The sequence below is a fragment of the Schistocerca americana genome, chromosome 2 (assembly GCF_021461395.2).
Source record: "Schistocerca americana isolate TAMUIC-IGC-003095 chromosome 2, iqSchAmer2.1, whole genome shotgun sequence".
Classification (NCBI taxonomy): Eukaryota; Metazoa; Arthropoda; class Insecta; order Orthoptera; family Acrididae; genus Schistocerca; species Schistocerca americana.
The window spans coordinates 293363198-293390231 of NC_060120.1; the positions used below are offsets into that span (position 1 = coordinate 293363198).

The following is a 27034-nucleotide window of genomic DNA, read 5'->3' on the forward strand; positions in this document are numbered from 1 at the left end:
GGAGTCATCTACACATCTACATGAGTAGCGGGGACTGTGTGGAAGGGACTGGGTGGTTTCTTAGGTTAGAGGGTCTCAGGGAACCACAGAAAGGGCGTCGGTCTAAAAGGGCACAGGTAAAACACGGTGAGTTAGTTGTAGAAACGATCGGTATTGCAGTTATAAATTGTCGTTGCTGTGTTGGGAAAGAACCATAGCTAAAAGCCCTAATAGAAAGCACTGAAGCTCAAATAGTTACAGGTACAGAAAGCTGGCTAAAGCCGGAAATAAGTACATCTGAAATTTTTTCAAACCATCTAACAGTGTTGAGAAAGGATAGATTAAATACAATTGGTGGTGGAGTATTTATTGGTGTCAGAAATAGTTTTCCTTGTTGTGAAGTTGAAGTAGGTAGTTCCTGGGAAATGGTATGGGTTGAGGTTATACTCGACAATCGGACTAAACTATTAATTGGATCGTTTTACTGACCCTTCCGACTCAGAAGATATAGTTGCTGAAAAGTTCAAAGAAATCTTGAGTGTCATTTCAAATAGGAACCCCACTCATACAGTTATAGCCGGCGGTGACTTCAATCTACCCTCGATATGCTGGAAAAACTATATGTTTGAAGCCGACAGCAGGCACGAAACGTAATCCGAAATTGTACTGAATACTTTCTGAGCCCACTCGAAGCGTAAACAGTTGCGAAAGCACACTTGACCTCTTAGCAACAAATAATCCTGGACAAATAGTATCGTGACGAATACAGAGATTAGCGACCACAAGGCAGTTGCTGCTAGGCTGAATGCCGTAACACCTACAACCATCAAAAATAAACGCAAAGTATATGTATTTAAAAAAGTTGGTAAAAATGCTCTGAACGCCATTTTAACAGACAGTCTTCACTTCTTCCGATCTGGTAATCTAAGATTAGAAAAGTTGTGGAATGATTTCAGAGAGATATTATTGATAGCAATTGAGAGATACATACCACATTAATTAATAAGTGATGGCACTGATCCCCCATGGTACACAAAACGGGTCAGATCGCTGTTGCAGAATCAACGAAAAAAGCATGCCAAATTGAAAAGAATGCAAAATCCCCAAGACAGGCAAAGTTTTACCGAAGTTCGAAATATAGCGCGTACTTCAATGCGAGATGCTTTCAGTAATTTCCATAACGCAACTCTGTCTCGGAATCTGGCAGAAATCCCAAAGAGAGTCTGGTCATACGTAAAGCACACTAGTGGCAAGACGCAGTCAATACCTTCACTGCGCGATAACAACCGTGAAGTCACTGATGACAGTGCTACTAAAGCAGACTTATTAAACACCGTTTTCCGAAACTCCTTCACCAAAGAAGACGAAGTAAATATTCGTGAATTACAATCAAAAACAACTGCCAAGATGAGAAACATAGAAGTAGATATCCTCGGTGTCGCAAAGCAGCTTAAATAACTTAATAAAGGCAAGGTTTCTGGTCCCGATTGTACATGAATCAGTTTCCTCTCAGAGTATGCTGATAAAATAGCTCGATATTTAGCAATTATATACAACTACTCGCTCATAGAAAGAACCGCACCTAAGGACTGGAAAATTGCTCAAGTCACACCAATGCCAAAAACGGAAGTAGGAGTAATCCGCTGAATTACAGGCCTATATCACTAACGTCGATTTGCAGTAGGGCTTTGGAACATTTACTGTATTCGAACATTATGAAGTACCACGAAGAAAACGATTTATCGACACATAGCACGGATTCAGAAAATATCGTTCTTGCGAAACACAACTAGCTCTTTATAGTCATGAAGTAATGAGTGCTATCGATAGGGCATGTCAAGTTCATTCCATACTTTTAGATTTCCAGAAGGCTTTCGACACCGTTCCTCAGAAGCGTCTTCTAACCACACTGCGTGCCTACGGAGTATCGCGTCAGGTGTGCGACTGTGGTTTCCTGTCAGAAAGGACCCAGTTAGTAATAATAGACGGAAAATCATCGAGTAAACCAGAAGTAATATCCAGCGTTCCCGAAGGAAGTATTATAGGCCCTGTATTGTCCCTGATCTATATTAACGATATAGGAGAAAATCATAGTAGCCGTCTTAGACTGTTTGCAGGTGATGCTGTCATCTACCGTCTTGTAAAGTAATCAAATGACGAAACGAATTTCAAAATGATTTAGATAAGATTTTGTATGGTGCAAAAAGTGGCAGTTGGTTCTGAATGAAGAAAAGTGTGCAGTTATTCACACGAGCACTGAAGGAAATCACTACATTTCGAATACGCGGTAAGTCATACCAATCTGAAGGCTCTAAATTCAACTAAATACTTAGGGATTACAATTAGAAATAACCTAAACTGGAACGATCATATAGATAACTTTGTGGGTAGCGCAGGCTTGCGATTCATTGGCAGAACATTTAAAAGGTGCAACAGGCCTACCAAAGAGACTGCTTATACCACGGTTGCCCACCCTATTCTGGAGTACTGCTGTGCGGAGTGAGATCCCCATCAGGTGGGACTGACGGATGACATCGAAAAAGTACAAAGAAGGGTGGCTCATTTTGTGTTATTGCGAAATAGGGGAGATAGTGCCACAGACATGATACGCGAATTGGAGTTGCAATCATTAAAACAAAGGCGTTTTTCGTTGCTACGGGATCTTATCACGAAATTTCAATCACCAGATTTCTCTTGCGATTGCGAAAACATTCTGTTGGCACCCACCTACATAGGGAGAAATGATCATCACGATAAAATAAGAGAAATCAGGGCTCGTCCAGAAAATTTAAGTGCTCGTTTTTCCCGGGTTCCGTTCGAGAGTGGATCGGTAGAGAGACAGCTTGACGGTGGTTCATTGAATCCTCTGCCAGGCACTTTACTGTGAACGACAGAGTAATAATGTAGATGTAAATGTAGGAGCAATAGTAGCAGCAGTAGTAGTAGTTAGTACCGTAACATACAAGTGGCGGGAATGGGAAGTGTTCTACCACGAACCCGCAGCCTGATATCTATCAGACTCTGGGGATATTTTCATCGTGTGACGGGTATTAAATGATTAAACTTTCTTTTCACTTGGAGACGCCAGTCTCCGAGGCACTCCCTCATCCCCTGCCCATGGCCGTAAATTCAGTCTTATTTTTGTTGCGAGGAAACAGTGTCCAAATGTCATCTTGACGAATTTCTTGCCATGGCTGGAACTAAAGCTGCGTGAGTTCAATACGACTACGACTTATGTGACGTAACATGTGAAAGTTGCTGGATTTGGACGGGTTACTCCTGTAACTGAAATATCAGATCTGAAGATGGTCCTGAATGAACCGAAACCGGTCATATAAATAATAAAAAAAAATTTGCAATCAAGACGGATTTTAAGCAACATGCTGGAGTAAAGTTGATATGAGATCACACGTCTTCCCAATGTGTCCTAGATATGATTCGTGGCTGACAAATCAGGGCCAAGGATCCTTGCACCTCTCATTGTGTTTGGGGGTGAACTACAGTGGGCAACCTTCAGTTATCCTGCTGTTCCAGTATACATGCCGATGTCGCAAGCTGAAGAGATAGAGGAAGTATATGAGCATACTGAACGAGTAATTCAGTACTTAAAGGGAGAAGAAAAAATAATAGCTTATACTCTATTGAAGAATTACAAGTGGAGGAGGTATACTTGCAAAAGAGCAGGAGGTACGGGAAGATTGCAATTGTATTACACCAGGGTCAGGCGGAAATTTCGAGACCAGATAAAGGTTCAAATGGTTCAAATGGCTCTGAGCACTATGGGACTTAACATCTGAGGTCATCAGTCCCCTAGAACTTAGAACTACTTAAACCTAACTAACCTAAGGACATCACACACATCCATGCCCGAGGCAGGATTCGAACCTGCGACCGTAGTGGTAGCGCGATTCCAGACTGAAGCGTCTAGAACCGCTCGGCCACATCGGCCGGCTCAGATAAAAGACTGTAAGGTGTACTGGGCAGCTGATAAAGACCCAGGTCACAATTTAGTAGTGATGAAGAGTAGGGCGGAGTTTAACAGACTACTCAGAAAGATGATGATGATGTTTGGTTTGTGGGACGCTCAACTGCGCGATCATCAGCGCCCGTACGAAGTAACAATTTTTACACAGTCAAATTTTTAACTCAATCCAATCTAGCAACTGTCACTAATCAGAAGGAATTAATGTGCAAAGAAGTAGGATACGGATCTACTAAGGACTGAAATCTTACGCTTGAAATTTTCAAAAAGGTTGTAGATACTGAGATAAGGAGCATCTCAACAAGCAGTTCAGTTGAAGAGGAATGGACATCTCTAAAAAGGACAAGCACAGAAGTTGGGAAGAAAAACATAGGTGCAATGAAGTTAAATGTGAAAAAACAGTGGGTAACAAAAGATATACTTCAACTGACCGATAAAAGAAGGAAGTACAAAAATGTTCAGGGAATTTCAGAAATACAGGAGTACAGGCCACTTAGGAACGCAATAAATGGAAGTGCTCCGAGTTGGTATGAGTCAGGCGATACTCCACCTGACTTTCGAAAAACTTCATCCACACAATTCCGAAGGTTTCTGGAGCTGAGAAGTGCGAGAATTATTGCACTGCCAGCTTAACAACTCATGCAACCAAGCCTCAGACGAGAATAATGTACAGAACAATGGAAAAGGAGACTGAGGATGTCTTAGATGACGATCATTTTGGATTTAGGAAATGTAAAGATACTAGATAAGCAATTCTGGCTTTGTAGTTGATAATGGAGGAATGACTAATGAAAAATCAAAACACATTCATACGATCTGTCAACCTAGAAAAAGCGTTCGACAGTGTCAAATGGTGAATAAAATAGGGGTAAGGTATAGGGAAAGACAAGTAATATACAGTATTTAGAAGAGCCAATAGGGAACAATAAGATTGGAAGATCATGAACGAAGTGCTAGGATTAATAAGAGGGTAAAACAAGGACGTAGTCTCTCGACCCTACTGTTAAGTCTATCCATCGAAGAAGGAATGACGGAAATAAAAAGAGTGGAACTAAAATTCTAGGCGAAAGGATGCCAGTGATAATATTGGTTGATGACATTGCTATCCCGAGTGAAAGTGAAGAAGAATTACAGGATCTGTTGGATGGAGTGAACAGACTAATGAGTACAGAATATGGACTGAGAGTAAATCGAAGAAAGACGAAAGTAATGAGAAGCAGAGGAATGAGAACAGCGAGGGACTTAACATCAGATTTGGTGATCACGAAGTAGACGAAGTTAAGAAATTCTGCTACCTAGGCAGCAAAATAATCCCAGACCGCCGGCCGCTCAGCCGTACATTTCTAGGAGCTTCAATCCGGAACCGCGTTGCTGCTACGGTCCCAGGTTTTAACCCTGCCTCGGGCGTGGATGTGTGTGATGTTCTTAGGTTATTTAGGTTTAAGTAGTTCTAAATCTAGGGGACTGATGACCTCAGATGATAAGTCCCATAGTGCTTAGAGCCATTTGAATCCAAGACCAACAGATCAAGGAGGACATCAAAAGCTCACTAAAACTGACAAAGAGGGCATACCTGGCGAAACGAAGTCTGCTACTATCAAACATAGGCCTTAATCTGAGGAAGAAATTTCTAAGAATGTACGTTTGCAGCACAGCATTGTATGGTAGTGAAACATATAGTTTGGGAAAAAGAAGTGATTCGAAGCATTTGAAATGCGGTGCTACAGACGAATGTTGAAAGTTATGCGGACTGAAAAGGTAAGGAATGAGACAGTTCTGCATAAAATCGGGGAGGAAAGAAATATGTGGAAAACACTGACAAGAATAAGTGACAACATGAAAAGATATCGGTCCAGACGTCAGGGAACGACTTCCATGGTACTAGAGGAAGGTGAAGAGGCTAAAAACTGTAGAGGAAGACAGAGATTGCAATACACCCAGCAAATAATTGAGAACGTAGGGTGTAAGTGCTTCTCTGAGATGAAGAGGTTGGCACAGGAGAGGAATTGGTGGAGAGGCGCATCAAACCAGTCAGAAGACTGATGACAAAAGGAAAAGTTCCATTTAGTGACTTTGGTCATGAAGGATGAAACGACAAGGTTCACTACCCTTGACAAGTACTATCGAGAGTTCATCCTCCCTTCAACACTCACCTATTGTTACATCGAGTAGATCCGCATTCCACGATTTCAAGAGCTGAAGAAGTCTCGAAATTTGTAGTTTCCTGTGGTCTTCCAACTGGTAGTGTACACCCATGTTGGCATCGATATTGCTGCCACAGAATGAAGCGACAGTCATCACTGAACGCCACAGAGTGCTACCAGCTGCCTCTCTCTGTCCATACCATGCCGGCTTCTGTTGTCTGTGGTGCGATGACGGTAGTGTAAAGGATGAAGTTATAAACGAGATTCAGAACCAGTATCGCTGCGCCAGAACAAAAGCAGGCCATAGTCAAGTCGGTCGGTGACTGCCACCGCACTGCGAGGTTAGCAGATTCGCAACGGTGTCCGTGACAACAGGCGGCAACTGCCGACGCCGGGCCATATCTCAAAAAGTCCTGCAGCCTCATCACGACAACTTGGTCACCTTCCCGTTCCAGATAATTTGGCGTGACGCACTGACAACGCCGCTACCGTTAAGTCAGCAGGGAATGACCACGCCTTAACTGCAGCCGGACGAGCCCGTCACGAGGTCGAACTGCTGGACTGTTACGTGACGTTGAGCCGTGCTGCTCAGCGCAGCGCTCACGACGAGGACGCATCTGCCACCACCGGGACGCGAATCACTGTCTGCCGCGAAGGCTAGTGGGCGCCAACTCAGTCCTGCAAACTACCACCGTCCCAAGAGGACGAAGTGAGGGTCCAGCCGCGTTTTTCCACGCGGGGAATCAACAAAACGCCGCTAGGCTGTGGGTCCTGGAGAGTGACGTAGGGTGACGTCCTTGTGGCAAGTGCTGCGACAGGAAGCTTACTTTGCTACCTACCCACAGGTAGGAGATACAGTGGGATCAGTTTGGAAGCATTAAAGACCGTCAGTGTACATTCCTATAAACAATTCTGAGGTGACAAAAGTCATGTGACAGCGATAGGCACCTATACAGATGGCGGTAGTATCGCGTACACAAGTTGTAAATGAGCAGTCCATCGGCGAAGCTGTCATTTGTGCTAAGTTGATTCATGAGAAAATGTTACCCACGTGATTCTCGCCGCACGGCGGGAATTCCAGGGAATTAACAGACTTCGTGTGCGGATTGCTAGTTGGAGCGAGACGCATGGGACATTCTATTTTGGAAAACTTAACAAAATTCGATACTCTGAAATCCACATTGTCAAGAGTGTGCCGAGAATACCAAATTTCAGGCATTTCCTCTCACCATGGACAACGCTGTGGGCCACGACGTTCACTTAACGACCGAGGGCAGTGGAGTTTGCGTACAGTTGTCAGTGATAACAGACTAGCAACACTGCGTGAAATAACAGCAGAAATGAATGTGAAACGTACGACGAACGTATACTGTAGGGGAGGGCGGCGAATTTTGGCGTTAATGGACTATTGTAACAGACGACAGACGCGATTGTCTTTGGCAAACAGCACGGCATCGCCTGCAGCGCCTCTTCTAGGCATGTGACCTTATCGGTTGGGCCCTAGACGACTGAAAAACGACGGCCTGATCGGATGAGTCCCGATTTCACTTGGTGAGAGCCGATGATATGGCTCGAGTGACGGGCAGACCCCACGAACCCTGCGACCCAAGCTGTCAACAAGGCACTTTGCAAGCTGGTGGTGACTACATAACAGTGTGGGCTGTTTTTACGTGGAGTGGACTGGGTCCTGATGATTTTAAGTTACTTCGAGGTTGTTTGCAGGTATTCGTCGACTTCATGTTCCGAAACAACGATGGAGTTTTTATAGATGATAATGTTTCATGACACCGGACCATGATGGTTTGCGATCGGTTTGAAGAACATTCTGGACAATTCGAACGGATGATTTGCCATGCAGGTCGCCCGACTTGCATCCCATGGAAAAGTTTTTGGTATAATAGAGGGGTGACTTTCTGCACATGACCCTACACTGGCAACGTCTTCACAGTTATAGGTGGCTGTAGAGGCAGCATGACCCAGTATTTCTGCCGGGGAATACCAACGTCTTGTTGAGTCCATGCCACGCCGAGGCGCTGTACTACTACGAATAGAATGAGGTCCGACACGATATTAGAACATATTCCACGACTTTTGTGACCTCAGTGAAAAAAGGAAAGGGAAGAACTATTATTAACACAGCAATGTAAACGCTAATAAAAGGAAACCTACAAGGAAGTGGTTAAAAGTATGTGAATGGCTCAAAAATGGCAGTTCTTTGGAGCTGACTGAAAACAACAATTTGGGTTGAAACACAGTACCCAAACAAAACTTTACACGATGCATAACGCAGTCACTCATGACTCAGAGGTCAACTCCCAAGCCAAGTTACCTGCTATTTTCTCAGCATAATTTGTGGCCGCTCGTGATTAACCGAGCGGTCTCAGGCGCTGTAGTCATGGACTGTGCGGCTGGTCCTGGCGGAGGTTCGAGTCTTCCCTCGGGCCTGGGTGTGTGTGTTTGTCCTTAGGGTAATTTAGGTTAAGTAGTGTGTAAGCTTAGGGACTGATGACCTTAGCAGTTAAGTCCAAAAGATTACACGCACATCTGAACATTTTTAAACATAATTTGTGCTTTTCAGTACAGGGCAGTGCGCAATATAACGGTGTATTATAGACATTTCATTTCATCAGAGGGGCTGGAGAGATGTACACGTTGACGAGTGAGCTGGCTTCACTCAACATAGCCTGTTGTCTCTCACGTTTAGTCACTCATCCTTTGCCTCAGCACAAAGTACACTGCATATAGAAGGACTTAACATTTTCAACAGTTAGTACTGAAGCACACTCATGTAGACAAAGCTGATTAATTTGAAGTTTTGATATATCTCATCTGTTTCAGTGTGTTTAAGATACCATGTAGCTCTGCACACTGCATTCGTTTGGTATGCGGCTCTTGATGCATAATCATAACATTGTCCTCTTGTTTTAGTGTGGACTGGTACACTGAAGTGTTTCACATGTCAAAGGACACTGACTTAAAAACATAGCGTCTAACAGTATCACCCCCTCTTACAGTTTGGGTTTAGTTTTCAAGAAGGACTGAGATATGGTATAGCCTAAGAGTCATAATGTCTGTTTTTACACGAAATCTATCTGTCTCTGAAATAAATTGCTGATTTAGGAAAACCATTTCCACGAATGGGTGATCCGCTAGATGAATTGAGATGACTGTGCATCACACAGTTTGAATGATTGACGCATTTCACCAACATAGTCGGCGACTGTGGGACAATGAAGCTAAGAACCCAAAAACAGTATCTCGCAAGCGGACACAGGGATTTATGGGATCAAATTCTAAAAGTAGTACAATCACCATAGTAAAAAATTCAAATTCTCGTTCCACGCTCCATCTATACGTTTTTCCCATTCATTACTTCTCCCAAGGTCTGCCTTATCTTTAACTTTCATAAGTTTCATATCTGATGTACATTACACTGCTCTGTCTCTGTGATCCCTGCTTTAGCTGCATGACAGTAGAATGTACTTGTAAAACTGGTAAGGCTCTGAGCCATGTAACATTAGTACTCGTCATGCAGGAATGGAATTAACACTTCACCTTGTTATACGACTAACAGAAATGTTCAGCAACTGAATCTAGACAATCAGATACAAGCTGAAGTAGCTAATGAGGTATGCTTTTATTTTATTTTAAACTTGTAGGGATTCCCAACTTCTTACCTGATGTTGTATGGACGATTGTCAAGAAATTTACAACCAAATGAAACAGCTATTGCTACTGGTGGACTAAATGATTGTTTGAGTTAACATGTCGCTTTTTATTAGATCTTCTCTACCGCTTCTATTAATCCTGTCTGCTCAGGGTCCCAGACTGATGATAAATAGTCAAGAATCAGTTGAACAAGTGTTTTTGAAGAAGATGACTTATATTTACTGGTGATTCTTCAAATGAATCAGTAATATTGCACTGTCGTACCTTCTTCTGCACTTAGTGGAAGGTGGAAACTTCTTTGGCTAATTGCTGCTATTTTATGTAGGATTTTAATGTCTCTCTGGCAGCCGATTTCTACATTTATGTGGAAGTTCTGCTTCTCATCAATATTAATTCCATAGTACCTATATATTTCTTTTCTTTCCACAAGCTGGTCATTTATTCTGATTCTGGGATTTCTCATTCTTGATAATGTTACTTTTAGCAGTATATAAACTGATTCGTGCGCTGCTGTCGTTAGTTTCTTTTCTATGCATTAGTTACTTAGTCCTTCAAGAACAACCCTACTGTTTTCCTTTAATTTAGCCCTTGTGTTAGCAGATAAATAATTAGCAGCTCGTCTGCATAGGCTATACAGTCTCTAGTGTTTGTTATACTCTGAAGTTGGTTGAGTAATGGCTCTCTACCAACATCCAGAACTCTGGACTACAAACAGAGCCTTGTGGGCAACCTTTGGTGATGTCTTTCATAATGTTCTTTCCAGGACATTCTAATTTCCGCTTCCTGTCTATGCAGTAATCTCGTAATAGTGACATCTTAGACACTCCATCTGCATCAGTCTTTTGATCAGAGCAGGACACCATAAACTATAAAAGGCCCCAACTATATCAGTCATTATGCCTATAACATGCTTGTCGTCTAAGATGTTTACAATATTCATTGCTTGATTTATAGCACCCTCTTTGGATTTCCCTTTCCTGAAACTGTACTCCACGGAGCTCTTACCCACTGCCTGTCTGTGGTCCATCACCTGGTGGCCCAGAAGCTACTCCTAATCTTCTGATAGAGCATTTACCCAGTAATTCGGACTGTAAGATTTCGGTTATTTTGGGTCTTTGTCTGCCCCTTTGTTAGTATACTGATATTCGAGATTTTCCAGATTCTGTGCATCTGACCCTGCAAAAGACATTCGTTTAATAACACTGTTGTAAGTGGCACAATTTGGTCCACTAGCTGATGCAACCCGTCTGCCGGTATCCTGTCAAGTCCTGGTGCTTTCTTCTTCTTCAACTTCATTATTGCCAGTATCACTTACCCCTGGCCAAATGGAAACACAACACCGTTATTCACATGCTACTCTAGTAATTTAGAGTGAAGATTCTGATGTTACCCCGTGTCTTCCATCGTTGTATCGTCTGGCAGCAAACTTCTGACTGATGTCTCCCAGGCTGTCGTCATCGTGCCGTTGGATCGTCTCAGTGTAGATAATAAAGTGGGTGACAGAGCCTTGTTTGTTGGAAGTTTGTATGGAAAACCCCAAACATGTGATACCATTTGGTACTTAAGGTACGCCTCCCAATTTGTTAGCCTTGTTTGCTGTAGTAGCTCTTTATATTGCTGTTTGAATGCTGGAAAGGAACACAGCCTTCTCTGTTGTTGTGTTTCGCCTAAGGATCTTTAGTAGTATCTCCTCGCCTGTCTTTCTCTGCGGCTTAGGGACTGTAGGGTGGGACGCCAGAGAATTTTAAACCGTTTTGACTTCGTGACAAATATCGGGATCGCCTTGTCTTGCACCGTGTGCAACGCTCGCACCAATTCATCCGCCTCATCATCAACATCTGTGTCTGCATTTACATAGATACGGCGAAATCCACCGCACGGTGCGTGACGGAGGGTAGCGTCTACCACTAATAGTCATTTACTTTCCTGTTCCACTCGCAAATAGAGCGAGGGAAAGAGACTGAAATGGTTATCTATATGCCTTCGTGTTAGCTCTAACTTTTAGTATCTTATCTTAATGGTCCTTAAGCACAATGTACGTTGGAGGCACGAGAACCGTTTCGCAGTCAGCTTCAAATACCAGTTCCCTATTTTTCTCAACAGTGTTCCTCGAAAAGAATGTTGCCTTCGCTCAAGGGATTCCCATTTGAGTTTTCGAAGAATAACCGTAACACTAGCGTCTTTTTCGAACCTACCAGTAACAAATCTTTCAGTCCGCCTCTCAATTGCTTCAGTGGCTTCCTTTAATCCGATCCTGTACGAATCCCAAACACTCGAGCAGTACTCAAGAGTAGGTCACAGTGCCGTCGTATATCCGGTATTTTTTACAGATGAACCACACTTTCCTAGAATTCCCCCAATAATCCGTAGTCGACCATTCGTCTTCCCTATCACAATATTCACGTGCTCATTCAATTTCATATAATTTTTCAACGATACGGACAGACATTTGAACGACGTGAATGCTTCAAGCAGGACGCTAGTAATACTGTAACCGAACATTAAAAGTTTGTTTTCCCTGCTCATCCGCATTTAGAGGTAGCTGGCGTTTATCACAACAACTAGAAATTTTCTGTAAGTCTCCTTGTATCCTCCGACAGTCACTTATCTTCAACACCTTCCCGTACGCCACAGCGTCATCAGGAAACAACGCAAATTGCTGCTCACCCTGTCCGCCAGATCATCTATGTATATAGAAAGTAATCGCGGTCTTATCACACTTACGTATGGCGCTCCTGACGATATCATATTCTCTGATCAACATTCTCCATAGTAGACAACATACTGATTTCTGCCACTTCAGAAATCTTGGAGACACTTACGTATCTATGAACCAGTTCCATATGTTCATACAGTCTTTAACAGCCTGCAGTGAGGCACTGTGTCAAACGCTTTCCGGAAATCTAGAAATATGGAAACTGCCTGTTGCCCCCACAGTTCGCAGCATATCATGTGAGAAAAGGCAGAATTTCGCATGAACCATGTTTTCTAAAACCATGCTGACTGGTGGACATAAGATTCTGGGTCCCAAGAGAATTTATTGCATTCGAACTGAAAATGTGTGCAAGGAGTCCGCAGCAAACCGATGTTACGGACACTGATCCATAACTTTGCGGGTCGTTCGTTTGCTCTTTATATACGCAGGTGTCACCTGCGCTTTTTGCCAATCGCTAGGGGCTTTGCGTTGGGTGAGAGATTCGTGATAAATGCACACTATGTAAGAGGTCAGTGCTGTAAAGAACTATTTGAAAATTCGAAAGGGGATTCCAGCCAGACCTGGTGACTGACTTGTTTTCAAGACTTTCTGCTGTTTGTCTGCTCCGAGGATGCTTATTACTGCGTCGTGCTTAGGGGACTCTGTTCGATGGTCAAATGACGGTATGTTTGTACAGTTCTCCTGCGTGAACGATTTATTTTGTTTTGCTATTTTCAGCTCCTTCACCAGACTGGTCAACAAGTGACTGGATGGAAGCCTTACACCCATTTAGAGATTACACATACGACTATAATTATCTCGGGTTCTCTTCCAGGTCGTTTGCTAAGGTATGACGGTGGTACTTGTTGTATGCTTGTGCACAGATATTTTCACTGATGCACCAATTTCTACTAATCTTTGCTTGTCGTCTTTTGAGTGTTCTGTTTTGAACTGCGAGTGCAGCAGCCTCTGCTTCATCAGCATTTTCCGAATTCTGTTATTAAATCATGGTTGGTCTTTCCCTTCCTTTATTCAATTACTAGGCACCTAATTCTTCACACCACGCCGGCCAGTGTGGCCGAGCGGTTCTAGGCGCGTCAGTTTGGAACCGCGAGACCGCTACGGTCGCAGGTTCGAATCCTGCCTCGGGCATGGATGTGTGTGATGTCCTTAGGCTAGTTATGTTTAAGTAGTTCTAAGTTCTAGGGGACTGATGACCTAAGATGTTAAGTCCCGTAGTGCTCAGAGCCATTTGAACCATTTTTTTCTTCACATTACGATTTACAGTCTGCTTAAACTTATCCCATAATTCCTCTACGTCCATTTTAATGGCATTGAGTGACGTCAATTTACCGTCTAAGTGAGATAATAACTGCGTATCTGCTTTTTTCTAACAGAAACACTCTCCTAGCTTTCTTACATGATATATTAACTTCCCTTACCGTAGTTGCTATGATGACATCATGATTGCTAATCCCGTTTCTACAATGATTTGGTCGATAATGTGCAGCCTATTTGTACCTACAAGGTCTAAGATATTTTCATGGCATGGGGGCTGCCGAACCTGCTGTGCGAGATAGTTTCCGGAAAACGTGTTCAAAAATTCTTCACACAACAGTCTGTCTTTTACCCCCTGCAATGAGTCCATAACCATCCCAGTTTATACACGGTAGGTTAAAGTCGCCTCGAACTAGTACTACACGATCTGGGTATTTACACGCTACTGGTTGAAATGGCTCTGAACACTATGCGACTTAACTTCTGAGGTCATCAGTCGCCTAGAACTTAGAACTAATTAAACACAACTAACCTACAGACATCACACACATCCATGCCCGAGGCAGGATTCGAACCTGCAACCGTAGCGGTCGCTCGACTCCAGACTGTAGCGCCTAGAACCGCACGGTCACTCCGGCCGGCTACGCGCTACTGACCGTAGACTTTCTTCGAGTGACTTTAGAATTGTTACAGCGGAATTTGGTGGTCGGTAAAAACATCGAAAAATTAACTCGGTTTCACCTAAACCTGTTACACGGCATGGGATAACTTCACTCTCAGATTCAAGTTGGACATGAATACAGACAATATTTTTGTTAGTTGCAAGTAACAATCGCCCTTCTATGGTCTCTGATCTGTCTTGCTGATATACGTTCCATTAGTCGCTAAATATCTCAGAGCTTTCCACCTCGGGTTTCAGCCAGCTTTCAGTCCCGAGAATATTTTGAGCACGAGAATATTCTGGAAGTCAGTAAATTCGGCAGTTTTGTTATGAGTACTTCGACATTTTACTGACAAAATTGGGACAGTCGAAGTGTCTTTATTCTGAACGCCGTTTGACTCCCCTTGCTGCATATGGACTGGCAAATGTTCATCAGAGTACCACAGACTGTCACCCAGCCAAAAAGATCGTCATGTGCGGTCCACATGCACTCTGTACTCGGGTAGTACGCCTGACGCATCAAGGGCAGCCCTACAAATTCCCAGTCGATAAAGCAGGTCTAGACATCTGCACCAAAGAATGAAATTTCCACTCTACAGCGCAGTGTGCGCTGATATGAAACTTCCTGGCAGATTAAAACTGTGTGCCGGACCGAGCCTTCACCACCTCCACCAGCTGCCTGTATGAACCGAGGATAGCCTCAGAACCCAAGCAACAGACGTCGTCAGTGCAGATGTGAGCCACAACTTGCCGGCTCCTGCACCCTGAATTTACAATTGCAGAATGCGAGTTTAGACCTCCTAAAAAGAAACGCGTACGATATTTAAGAATTTGTGGCGAAACAAGCGTTGTTTCATTGCGAGAGATACAGAGGCGAGTGAGTGGACCAGGACTTGCCCCTGTTTACTACTACCAACGCCATTTCATCATAACGTACCTGTGCACAGTGTACAAAGGATTGCACCATAATCTAAGAGTGGAGGTGAAAAGTGAAATAACTTTTCCGAACTATGTCAGTGTATGCTTGAATATATTGATAATAACGTCTCAGAATGATCTAATGAATGTGTTTTGCTAAATGCGTTATTTTAAGAAGAAAATAAGTGGCGCAAAGAATGAAGCTAGAAAGCTGAAAAGTCTTTGGAATGTGAAGTTGTGCGTCACAATCAAAAGATACGAGTCTAAGCCCGATTAAGTCAAAATTGTCGTTTTTATGAAAAATTGAAGGCGGTCAATAGTCTACTAGACTCAGAAAGGTGAAAATTCGTATTTAGCTCCAGTCTGATATAAAAAACTTAACTACGTGAATCCATTAGGCTATCTCTATTAGTTTTCAAATTAATTACTGAAAACTAAATTTGGAATGACAAAGTCCCTATTCATAAAAGACTAAGTTTCATGTGCATTTGTTATAGAAATTTCTAATTACAGCACCCGATTACACTGATGAAATAATACTGCTGTACCAAATTTCAAGACTTTAATTTAAAGAATAATTATTACAAGAAATCTAAAAGAGGCAGCTCAGTTCAGTTCTAAAAATTATAGCAGACAAAATTTAAATTCCGAGGAGCTGAAACTTTTTCAGTAATTAGAGCAAACTCCACTCTTTTGTATAACAATCAATAGGGTTGTGAATTGATGAACGATAGAGTTCTTAATTAATACGTATCCCAAACAGAGGCCATTTAGATGGTGCTACCTGTGCCTAGAGCGGTTGATGGCAAATGTTTTGTTCGGCGGTCCCCTGCCCCCATACATGAGTACGGCTAGTGAGCCAGTACGAACAGCCACTTTGCATCCAGATATCTCTCTGTCTGCGTCAGTCAAATGCCTGGGTACGCTGTGCCTCGGATGTTGTCACAGCCGGATAGCTACCAAACAAGTTTTCGGTGAAAATAGGAAGCGAACTCATGAGGACTGTGCAACGTCCTGGATCACTTACTTTTCACGGAAGTAACTGCCTGTGTGCCGCCTATAATGCTGACAAAACCACGTGGCGAGTAGCGAGATTATTTTACACTTTTAAGGCGAGCAGTTAACTTTGGCGATTACAAGTCTGGGCGATAGACCATTTTACCTGGAACTTCCTGCAGAGATCGCCTTTGAACTGCTAATAGTGCTGCTTCTGATAGGGACGTTATTATTACCACTGTGTTTCGGGCGCATGTCAACTTTTACTGAATATACCAATTAGTAAACCTTAAAACTTTTATTTATAGTTGTAGTTCCTGATCCTGTTGAGGGAATAGCGAGTACGAACATTTTATTTCAGTGAGAACAAGAGTAATGTGGCCTTGCAGACTGGAAATTATGGTCAGTATGTTCTCCATGGCTGGGTGACTCCAAAAATGGGGGTTAAAATACACACTGACATGGAGGCGTTCGTTGCGGAACAGTTAAAAAAGTCGAATAGAGGTATAAAACACAGCTGTCGATTCGTGGAGCACATAAAATACACTGAAGTCACATGCACAAGTTAAAAGGTGGCCACAGTATAAAAACACCCCAAAGCAAAGATACCTAAAAAGCCACTGTAACAGACACAGCATACACGATGAAGAATAAGAACTGCTAGGATGGATCTGCTAAGGGAGAGGAGGCCTGAGAGGAGGGTAAAAGAGGGGAGAGGAAGGTGCAGTGGCGGAGGGGATGGAGGAGTTGTGATGAAAAGAATGGGTGATCGGGGGCACACCAAGGGGCAGGAGACAGGCGAGATGGAGGGGGTGCAGAGACGCAGAAAGGGTGCATAGGATATGGAGGGGATGGAGGAGGGAGGAAAACCATTTATGGGAAGGGAAAGGCGGGGAGAGGGAACCCCAAGGAGTACAAGGTGGGAAGGTCAGGTTAGAGCTTGTAGGAGGGGTAGATACCAGGGAAAAGCTCATCTGGGAGGGGTAGATGCTGGAAGTTGTGTTGGGAAAGAAGGTGGAGGGTGTGGAGATGGAGAGAGGGCGGGACACAGCGGTAAAGGAGCGGCAACAGGCTGGGGGTAGAGAGTCACATCTCCTGGTTTATATAACCTCAGCAGATTCCTATCATGCTTGTTATTACTGTTATTTCCTGTTGTTTTAACTATAAGAAGAGCTGTATGAATATCAATAATTTAATTTCAATTGCATTTACATCTTGTTCCTGGGTATCAGTACATCCAGAGTTCACGCAAATTACTTAGCCAGCAGGTACGGCCACCTAGCGGTATACACTTTAAGCAACGTGCGAAAACCTAGTGGTGGTCCGCATTTCGCTACAGTGCTGGCAACATATCTCTATACTACGTAGATTCCGAATATTCTGTTTCGTGAATGTTGCAATGGGATGAAAAGAAAGGGGGGGGGGCGGAGAGCACACCAAGGGGCAGGAGACGGGTGGGGTGGGAGATGGAGGGGGAGGCAAGTGAGGATATTCACATGTACCACGGACAAACACATATGAGAGATATATGGAAAGTGAGGTCCCATTGATCGCGAAATGGAAACTACAGTCAAAATCAAATACAGGGCTATTACAAATGATTGAAGCGATTTCATAAATTCACTGTAGCTCCATTCATTTACATATGGTCACGACACACTACAGATACGTAGAAAAACTCATAAGGTTTTGTTCGGCTGAAGCCGCACTTCAGGTTTCTGCCGCCAGAGCCCTCGAGAGCGCAGTAAGACAAAATGGCGACAGGAGCCGAGAAAGCGTATGTTGTGCTTGAAATGCACTCACATCAGTCAGTCATAACAGTGCAACAACACTTCAGGAAGAAGTTCAACAAAGATCCACCAACTGCTAACTCCATTCGGCGATGGTATGCGCAGTTTAAAGCTTCTGGATGCCTCTGTAAGAGGAAATCAACAGGTCGGCCTGCAGTGAGCGAAGAAACGGTTGAACGTGTGCGGGCAAGTTTCGCGCGTAGCCCGCGGAAGTCGACGAATAAAGCAAGCAGGGAGCTAAACGTACCACAGCTGACGGTTTGGAAAATCTTACGGAAAAGGCTAAAGCAGAAGCCTCACCGTTTACAATTGCTACAAGCCCTGACACCCGATGACAAAGTCAAACGCTTTGAATTTTCGGCGCGGTTGCAACAGCTCATGGAAGAGGATGCGTTCAGTGCGAAACTCGTTTTCAGTGATGAAGCAACATTTTTTCTTAATGGTGAAGTGAACAGACACAATGTGCGAATCTGGGCGGTAGAGAATCCTCACGTATTCGTGCAGCAAATTCGCAATTCACTAAAAGTTAACGTATTTTGTGCAATCTCACGGTTTAAAGTTTACGGCCCCTTTTTCTTCTGTGAAAAAAACGTTACGGGACACATGTATCTGGACATGCTGGAAAATTGGCTCATGCCACAACTGGAGACCGACAGCGCCGACTTCATCTTTCAACAGGATGGTGTTCCACCGCACTTCCATCATGATGTTCGGAATTTCTTAAACAGGAGATTGGAAAACCGATGGATCGGTCGTGGTGGAGATAATGATCAGCAATTCATGTCATGGCCTCCACGCTCTCCCGACTTAACCCCATGCGATTTCTTTCTGTGGGTTTATGTGAAAGATTCAGTGTTTAAACCTCCTCTACCAAGAAACGTGCCAGAACTGCGAGCTTTCGAACTCATTGATGGGGACATGCTGCGCCGCGTGTGGGAGGAACTTGATTATCGGCTTGATGTCTGCCGAATCACTAAAGGGGCACATATCGAACATTTGTGAATGCCTAAAAAAACTTTTTGAGATTTTGTATGTGTGTGCAAAGCATTGTGAAAATATCTCAAATAATAAAGTTATTGTAGAGCTGTGAAATCGCTTCAATCATTTGCAATAACCCCGTATGTTTTACTTGCACCAGTTAGCCACACCTTTCAGCTACTTCTCCATATAGGCGCCGCTCCAATTGAGACATACGAGGGTCAGTCAAAAAGTAATGCCTCCCATTTTTTTCTACTTAAAGAAATTAAGTTAAGTGAAAAATTTGAATTTGGCGCCATTCCTCAAACCTTCTTCTGCAATCCACTGCAGTAGTAACTTTCTGTGTCAACAGGTGGCAGCACAGCAGAAGTTTGTAAGATGGCCGACATCGATGTTCGTTTGAGACAGCGTTGTGTGATTGAATTCTTGAATGCAGAAGGTGAAACGCCCATACGCATTCATGAAAGACTGAAGAAGGTGTATGGTGTTGTGACAGTGGATGTCAGCACTGTTAGACGATGGGTTCGTCGTTGCAAGGAAGCTGAAGGGCAAACACCGTTGACTGACGAAAAGCGGAGCGGCAGCCCGGTGAGTGCAGTGACTCCACACAACATTCAGCAAGTTGATGACATCATTCGTGGTGACCGTCGGGTGACTGCAGATGAAGTGTGTCGCATTATTTCTCTTAGTAAAGGCAGTGTGATCACGATTATTAAACAATTGGGGTACTCAAAAGTTTGTGCACGGTGGGTTCCAAGAATGTTAACCGATCAGAATAAAGAGGCAAGGAAAACAATAGCCTCCCAACACTTGCAGCGCTTCCGTTTGGAGGGAGATGAGTTTCTGAAAAAAATTGTGACCGGGGACGAAACATGGGTGCATTTTTTTGAACCCGAATCAAAGAGGCAGTCAATGGAGTGGCGTCACACAAGCTCGCCGAGGAAGAAAAAATTCAAAACTGTACGATCGGCAGGGAAAGTTATGGCAACAGTTTTCTGGGATACAGAGGGTGTGATTCTGGTTGATTTTTTGGAGCAGGGATGCACAATAAATTCTGTTCAATACGTCACAACCCTCAACAAACTTAAAGCACGTCTTCAGCGAGTTCGCCCAACAAAATCAATGGCAGATGTTCTTCTTTTGCATGACAATGCAAGACCACACACCAGTCGTCACACCTCTGACGAGATTGTCAAAATTGGATGGGAAGTTTTGCCTCATCCCCCATACAGCCCTGACCTGGCACCATCAGACTTCCATCTGTTCGGGCCACTAAAAGAAGCTCATCGTGGGATTCATTTTGAAGATGAGGAGGCCGTCAAAATATCCGTGCGTCAATGGCTTAGGAAGCAGAGCTGTGATTTTTACCGTGCTGGGATACATGCCCTTGTTCAAAGATGGACCAAAACTGTAGAGATGGGCGGAGATTACATTGAAAAATGACAAAATGATCCTCAATGTTGTGGTTTTCAACCTATGTAATTGCATTTAAATTTCCTGACAATTAAACGTAGAAAAAAAAATAGGAGGCATTACTTTTTGACTGACCCTCGTATGTTGTGGCATTGTACCAACTTTCCAGAACCCTCGTCACAGAAGGCAACTGCCTGTTCTTTCTCCGAATTCTCTATTCTGATCTGCGGCTTGTTGTCTGTACCAAAATGTTGTCTTCATAGCCGGCGATTCTGTAAGCAGAAACGAAAATCAGAGGGAGCCAAGTCCGGGCTGTACAGTGGATGATGAAATACTTCACATCGTAAACATTGGAAGAGCGTCTTCACTGCCCCATGAAGAAGGAAATGCGTGACAGTTACGTTCTATGGGCTGCATGAAATCAGGCGAAAGCTTTCACAGGCACACATACTTTGCGGGAGATGTTATTTTCTAGGCAACTTTACGTGCTCACTGGGCTCTCAGAACTGAAAACGGCGACGTGACGCGTTCGACTAACATATTAGAGAGACTATACTACACATCTACGCAAAGCTTTATCAGATTTTTACTGTAGTTTCCATTTCACGACATATCGGACCTTACTTCCCGAACAGACCTTGTATATGATGTTACGAAATGATGTAACTACTGATTGAATGAGTCACTAAGTTGTAACAGCATAATGCCTTTGAGATGCCAATACTTTTATATTTATTCATTTCAATGGAAGTTTCTTATGCAAATATTGTTTTGAGTGCCTCTTCTCTATATTAATGAGTCCCTCCAAATAAAGAAGATTTCATGTCCAGTCTTGACTTCATGGGTTTTCAAACCCTAGGATAAATTGCACATTGTATGACAGTATTAAATCACTTTGGAATTTCCAGTGGTTTTCTATTCCACATATAAGTATATTGTTTCATGTAATCATTAGTTGTAGTTTTACCTAGTGAGAGATGAAGAGGGATTATAGTTTACTATCTTGATTCAATGAGATTAATATGTTTTGATATCACATGAATTGATACCAAATATTTATACACACACTATTTCTGAATGTATGTATTTATTCATGAAATAGTTACGCCAGTTGTAGAAGTGATCTTTATAGGTAATGGTGAATTCCAAAAAATTGTGGCAAAAGCAGTTTAATGCATATAAGTCACACACACAAAAAAACAATTCTTATGTTCTTACCTGTTCCTTTTCATAAGTCAGCATCAAAACTGTAAACTGTTCTCTTGGTACATTTCCACCTAAGTTTGCAGAGAATTCCTTTCCTACACCTCCTATTCCATTACCAATAGGACGGAAGTCAGCACCAGATCCTGTTAAAAAAATGTACATTGATTTCTTCAGCTTCCCAGTTCTTTGTGATTATTATCATTAGTATTATTATTACACTGGGGTGCAAAAAGGATGACGACAGTAACTTTTGCATGATGGACTACTGTTACGTAAGCTAGCTCGATGGAAGTTCAACCACACACAGAAAGAACAGCTACAGTAAGACAGCTGAAAGAAATACGCAGTGATACCAACAGAGATGAAATTTTCTTCCAAAGACAAAAATTAGACTGAAGTCACCATTATTTCTGATGTCTCTCGGGTCATTAAAAAAGGAGGGATATGATTCTTAGTAGTCTGTATGATTACCAAGGACGTTGCATATTTCAGGACCTCGGTTCTATGTCACAGAAATTGCCGGATCAGAGTATCCCTTCCATGTCTATAAACTTGCATGGTTTCATTTTTCTGAGACACGACAGATGTAACAGACGAGGAGGCGGTGTGGAAGCATATGTACGAACAAATTTGTCCCCCAAGAGTGTGCCTATGTACAGAAACTAGGATAAAAAGCTCCAGTGCATGATCATCGAGATTAAACCACACAGTAGGAAGTGTCTCATATGTTTAATATATAATTCACCTGAAATAGGACAGCTTTTTAGCATTGAATCTGTACTCTCAAGCCTTTAATCTTTGTATGAACATGTAAATGTAACTGAAGATGTCAAAATAAATTCTCTAAACAACAGTCCTGTGCCAAAAATTCATGGGTATAGTTTCTTGCTCAAACCTTACACTGATTTAACTTGGGCCTATGCACAATAAAGCAGACACTGATATATGTATTGATACATGCGCAATCAAATCTCCAAACAGAGTAACTTACATTGATCAGATTCCAGCACCTGGCTTCTGCGCTCATGATTAAACATTCATGGCTTACTCGTTTCAATTCCTAAATAGTAAATTCCAAGTGGCAACTTTTAGATTTGGTAGTGAATAAATATGTCTGAGCTTACGGCTGACGTCTATGATATTTTTTGCCATTCAACGGCAGGAAATAACTTCGACATTAATAATGAAGTAGCTAACATCACTAAGTTCTTCAGTAACTTGTTCGATAAACAGAGTAAGGAGAAAACCAGCACCATGGCTCACAGACGACATCAAACACGTTATGAGTGTCACAGAGGCAGCGCACTACACACTCAAAAGACACCAGACCTCTGACAATCATCTCATCTACAAGTAATCACGCAACCGAGTTAGTTAATCTGTGAGGAATGCAAAGCTCATGTATGCTCACACGCTAACTGAGAACTCTCATAGACCTGCCATCCTGCGGAAAAATCAACTAAGTCTAGGAATAAGCAAGCTCAAATCGGCAGCTGATACTCTGGTTCTTATTGACGATTCAAATGCGTATTTCGTCTTATGTCACTGCGAGACATAACAAAACTTCTTCCATACCACGAGGAATAATTACTAAATGACGGCGTCTAGTATGCTTAAGGGAATTTTATTGGTACCAACATCTGTGAACTGCGTCGATACATGAACCTTGTAACTAGTATTGAGATAAAATTGTGCTGAGATAACTCTGTTAGAATACTATAAAAGGATATTTATGAGTGTTAAAACTCTCTTGTCATCTTGTTCTCTCGTTATCTTGTGCTCTTGATCTCTTTCCATTAGGTCTTGGATGGGATTATGTCTTCGTCGCTGAGTTTGATTTACGTGTGTAAACTCTATATTCATTAAAGAATAAAAAATAAATTACGTATTACGACTACGTTACTTGAAGCTTCTCCTTAATTTAAGATAAAAAGAAAAAAAAAATGTTGGAAGTAAGGAAGATTGGGTTTAACGTCCCGTCGACTTGGAGACTCTTAGAGACGGAGCACGAACTAGGATTGTGTCAAGGATGAGGTAGGAAATCGGCCACGATCTCTCAAAGGAAACATCCCGGCATTTGCCTGGAGTGATCTAGGGAAATCACGAAAAACCTAAATCTGGAAACCCGGACGTGGGTTTGAGCCGTCATCCTCCCGAATGCGAGTCCAGTGTACTAATCGCTGCGGTACCTAGCTCGGTAAGAAAAGACAGAATTCATTCATCAAAAGCGAAGAAATTAAATACGGAAGCCTTTATTTCAAAAGCCATGTTTTGTATTATTAATATTTACATGTTACATTCACTAAAAATTTCCCTCATTCTTTTTTTACTTTTTAAGTCCAATAATTTTTCTGAGTGCAGTTATTACGAAAGTAAACTTTATTTCTTTTCGCCGTTAGTAAAATGGACTGTTTAATAACTCACTGTGGGAGGTTGGTATCTTGCAGTTTCAGAAGTAAATGAAAGTTAATAGTAGCCAATTATTATCATTCCTGGCTTTTACTAAAGTAAATGAAATTAAACAGAAGAGTAACAGGCACCAGTTTTCTTATAAAGCTACCAACAAAGATAAGGTTTCCATAATAACTTGCTCCAGAATATCAGATACAGAATACAAATCAAATTTCACGTTATTATAGGTGGTAAAGTTATATCGCCAAGCCGATATCTCTACTTTACCAACGCCGACGGGCGCAAATCCCCGATTCCCTTAAAGTATCTGTGGGTGGTACAAACAGAAGATTTTTTCTGCAGCCAGCAAGCGTTAACGTGGTCATGGAGTCAAGTCCGCGAATTCATGCAATTGCTGCTGGGCACGACTGTATAACAATGGAAATGATCAGGTTTCTCCTTGGTCTCCTACCGTTCAAAATGACAGATATTTTTAACCACATACTACCCTTCAGCATCTTCCCAACAGCCTGGAGGCAGGAACTCATGAAACCATTAACCAAGAAGGAATCTGCCAAGCAGCCTTCCGACTACAGGCCCATTTTCATTATTATCCAAGTTTTCTAATACGTAGAGCTCGGACAGCTTACTAATTATTCAACGTCAAATAAAGTTCTAAATGAATATCAGTCTGGTTTTCGCCAAAATTGCAGCACAACGACTGCTCTTATAAAGGCAACTGAAGGATTGAAACAGGCTATGGACAGACAGCAGGAGACTACTACGTGCTTTTTGGATCTCAGCATATCTTTTGACATTGTCAACTTCGACATTCTACTTGATAAACTCACAAGCAACATTTTTCTTCATGTACTGAATGGTGGTTCCACTAACACCTTACACCTTGCGAGCAGTGTGTAATGACTGGAACCAACTGGTCACAATGGAGGGACGTAGTATCAGGGATCCCACAAGGATCAGTTTTATGGCCATAACTCTGCTCATTATGTGTCTGTGATGTATCAACTTCTCTCTCCCATTGCTGACGACCTTCAGTTATATCGAAATGTGTGTCCAACAAACCTGTGTACAACCATCCAGCATATAAGTGCTGATTTGTCAGTTGTACCAGAGAGGGCGCACAGTATATGCAATCTTAGGCGCTCGTAGAAGACTTATTGACCATCATTTCAGAGAATTTCTTCCGCCATTAATCCTAAACGACACAGAAATAAGTTTTCAATCTTATGCAAAAATTTGAAGATAAATCTGGATCATAACTTGAACTGGAGTGGATACAAAGCTGCTGTCTCTAAGAAGGTTTCGGCGTCGCTTCATTCACTACAGAAAATGAAGAAAAGAATCTCTTCGAGCATAAAAAGTAGCTCGTTGAAATACTGATACCCCAAGAACTTGATTATGGTGATACCATTTCTCCAAGGACTTCCGTGCGAAAGCTCACACATCCTAGAACTTTAGATAAAAACTTGTGTATGATACATTTATGACGTATGCTTTTTTCTGCCGTATCACATGTCTTCAAACAACTATCATGACTACATGGCAATAAGCGCGGGATTATCGCACTCTAGGTTCGCTCTGTCGTCTCTTCAATCACTGCACTCCCTCTTATTTGTCTTCAACTCTTACATTACTATGTGAACAGCACAACCTAGAAAAGCTTTCCCAACCTATTAAAATTCTCTCTGTACCATCGCATAACACTGCCTCGTTACCTAAATCATTTTCTGTATCAGAAACCTGTAATGTATCGCGGAGAGGCTTAACCTAAAATGCCTAAAGTATACTACTGTACCTTCAGTATACTGCGCAGGAAACCAAGGCGTCTTACGAATGAAGAAGGGGCACTATCTAGTGGCCAAACCACATAACCGCCATTTTTGTTTATAGCCAAGTAACGACAGGTGCAAGAACGACTTACGTAATACCAGATGACATTGTAACAGAGTCTTGTAAAATGTAAAGAATGGGAATTTATTAAAATTTTACCCAATGTATTTATGCACTTATAAAGTTGCTACGTTTAATGTAATACGTGAATAATCTGAAAATGTGTTTGAAATGTTTGTGAACTGAGACAGAGATGTTTTGGATAGTAACGTGATTATGTATTTGTGCTATGTATTCATTTGGGCTAATGTTGGTAGAACAGACAAGAAGAACGGCTGTAAATTATTTCGTTGAGGCGATGTTTGGCGCTAAGCTTTCGTCAAGTAGAACTCACGAAGAATGGACATGAAGTCTTTTCGAAATAGAAATGTTTCCAGATGACGACTGGAAAGTCACATTTCTGGAACATCCGAGACTGTTTATGTGGGTTTATCTCAAACGTGAAGTCTGACTCTCACTCTACATTATTTGTAATTATGTTTTGGTGAAAGCATAATGCATCATATTACATGCTGCTCATTGTGCCCAGTTAACCTGCAAAACAGCTCCAAAGTGGTACTGAACGCAGGCTATATGTTTGTGTGGCATGGCCATTAGCGACGGTGGTCGCTGTCAAATCGAGTGACGGAGGCTGTGTTTCAAGAAAGTAGCCAAGCCAGCCAGGCGCCATAAGTATAACACACCACATGGGAGACGTAAGCGCACAGTCTTTCTGGTTGACATTAGAGGGACTTAACCACAATTTGTTACCACAGTTTTGTAGTAGATGTGATAAGATTATGTATGGTTACAGTTAAATTAAATTTGTGCAAAAAGTGTGTGGTACAAAAATGCATATTATTCTCAGTGATGACCTTTATCTGGTGTAGAACTTTGTCAACGTATTTAGAGCTGATTAATGCAGCCAGACATTGCTCTGTGTCTTACCAATCCTGTTGGTGAAAACTTCAATAATAATAAAAATAATTAAAAACTATATAGAACAACGATCATGATGGTAGATAAAAGAAGATACGGAATTAG

The 27034-nt window shown here is 42.3% G+C and overlaps 1 protein-coding gene across 1 annotated transcript in view; it reads right to left on the reverse strand.

Annotated features, from left to right (window-relative positions):
- LOC124593967 (exostosin-3-like) overlaps positions 1-27034 on the reverse strand; it is a 277190-nt gene that overhangs the window by 77869 nt on the left and 172287 nt on the right. The window contains exon 6 of the mRNA XM_047132316.1: positions 21722-21852. Within this exon, the coding sequence (XP_046988272.1) occupies positions 21722-21852 (131 nt within the window). The remainder of the gene's footprint in view (positions 1-21721; positions 21853-27034) is intronic.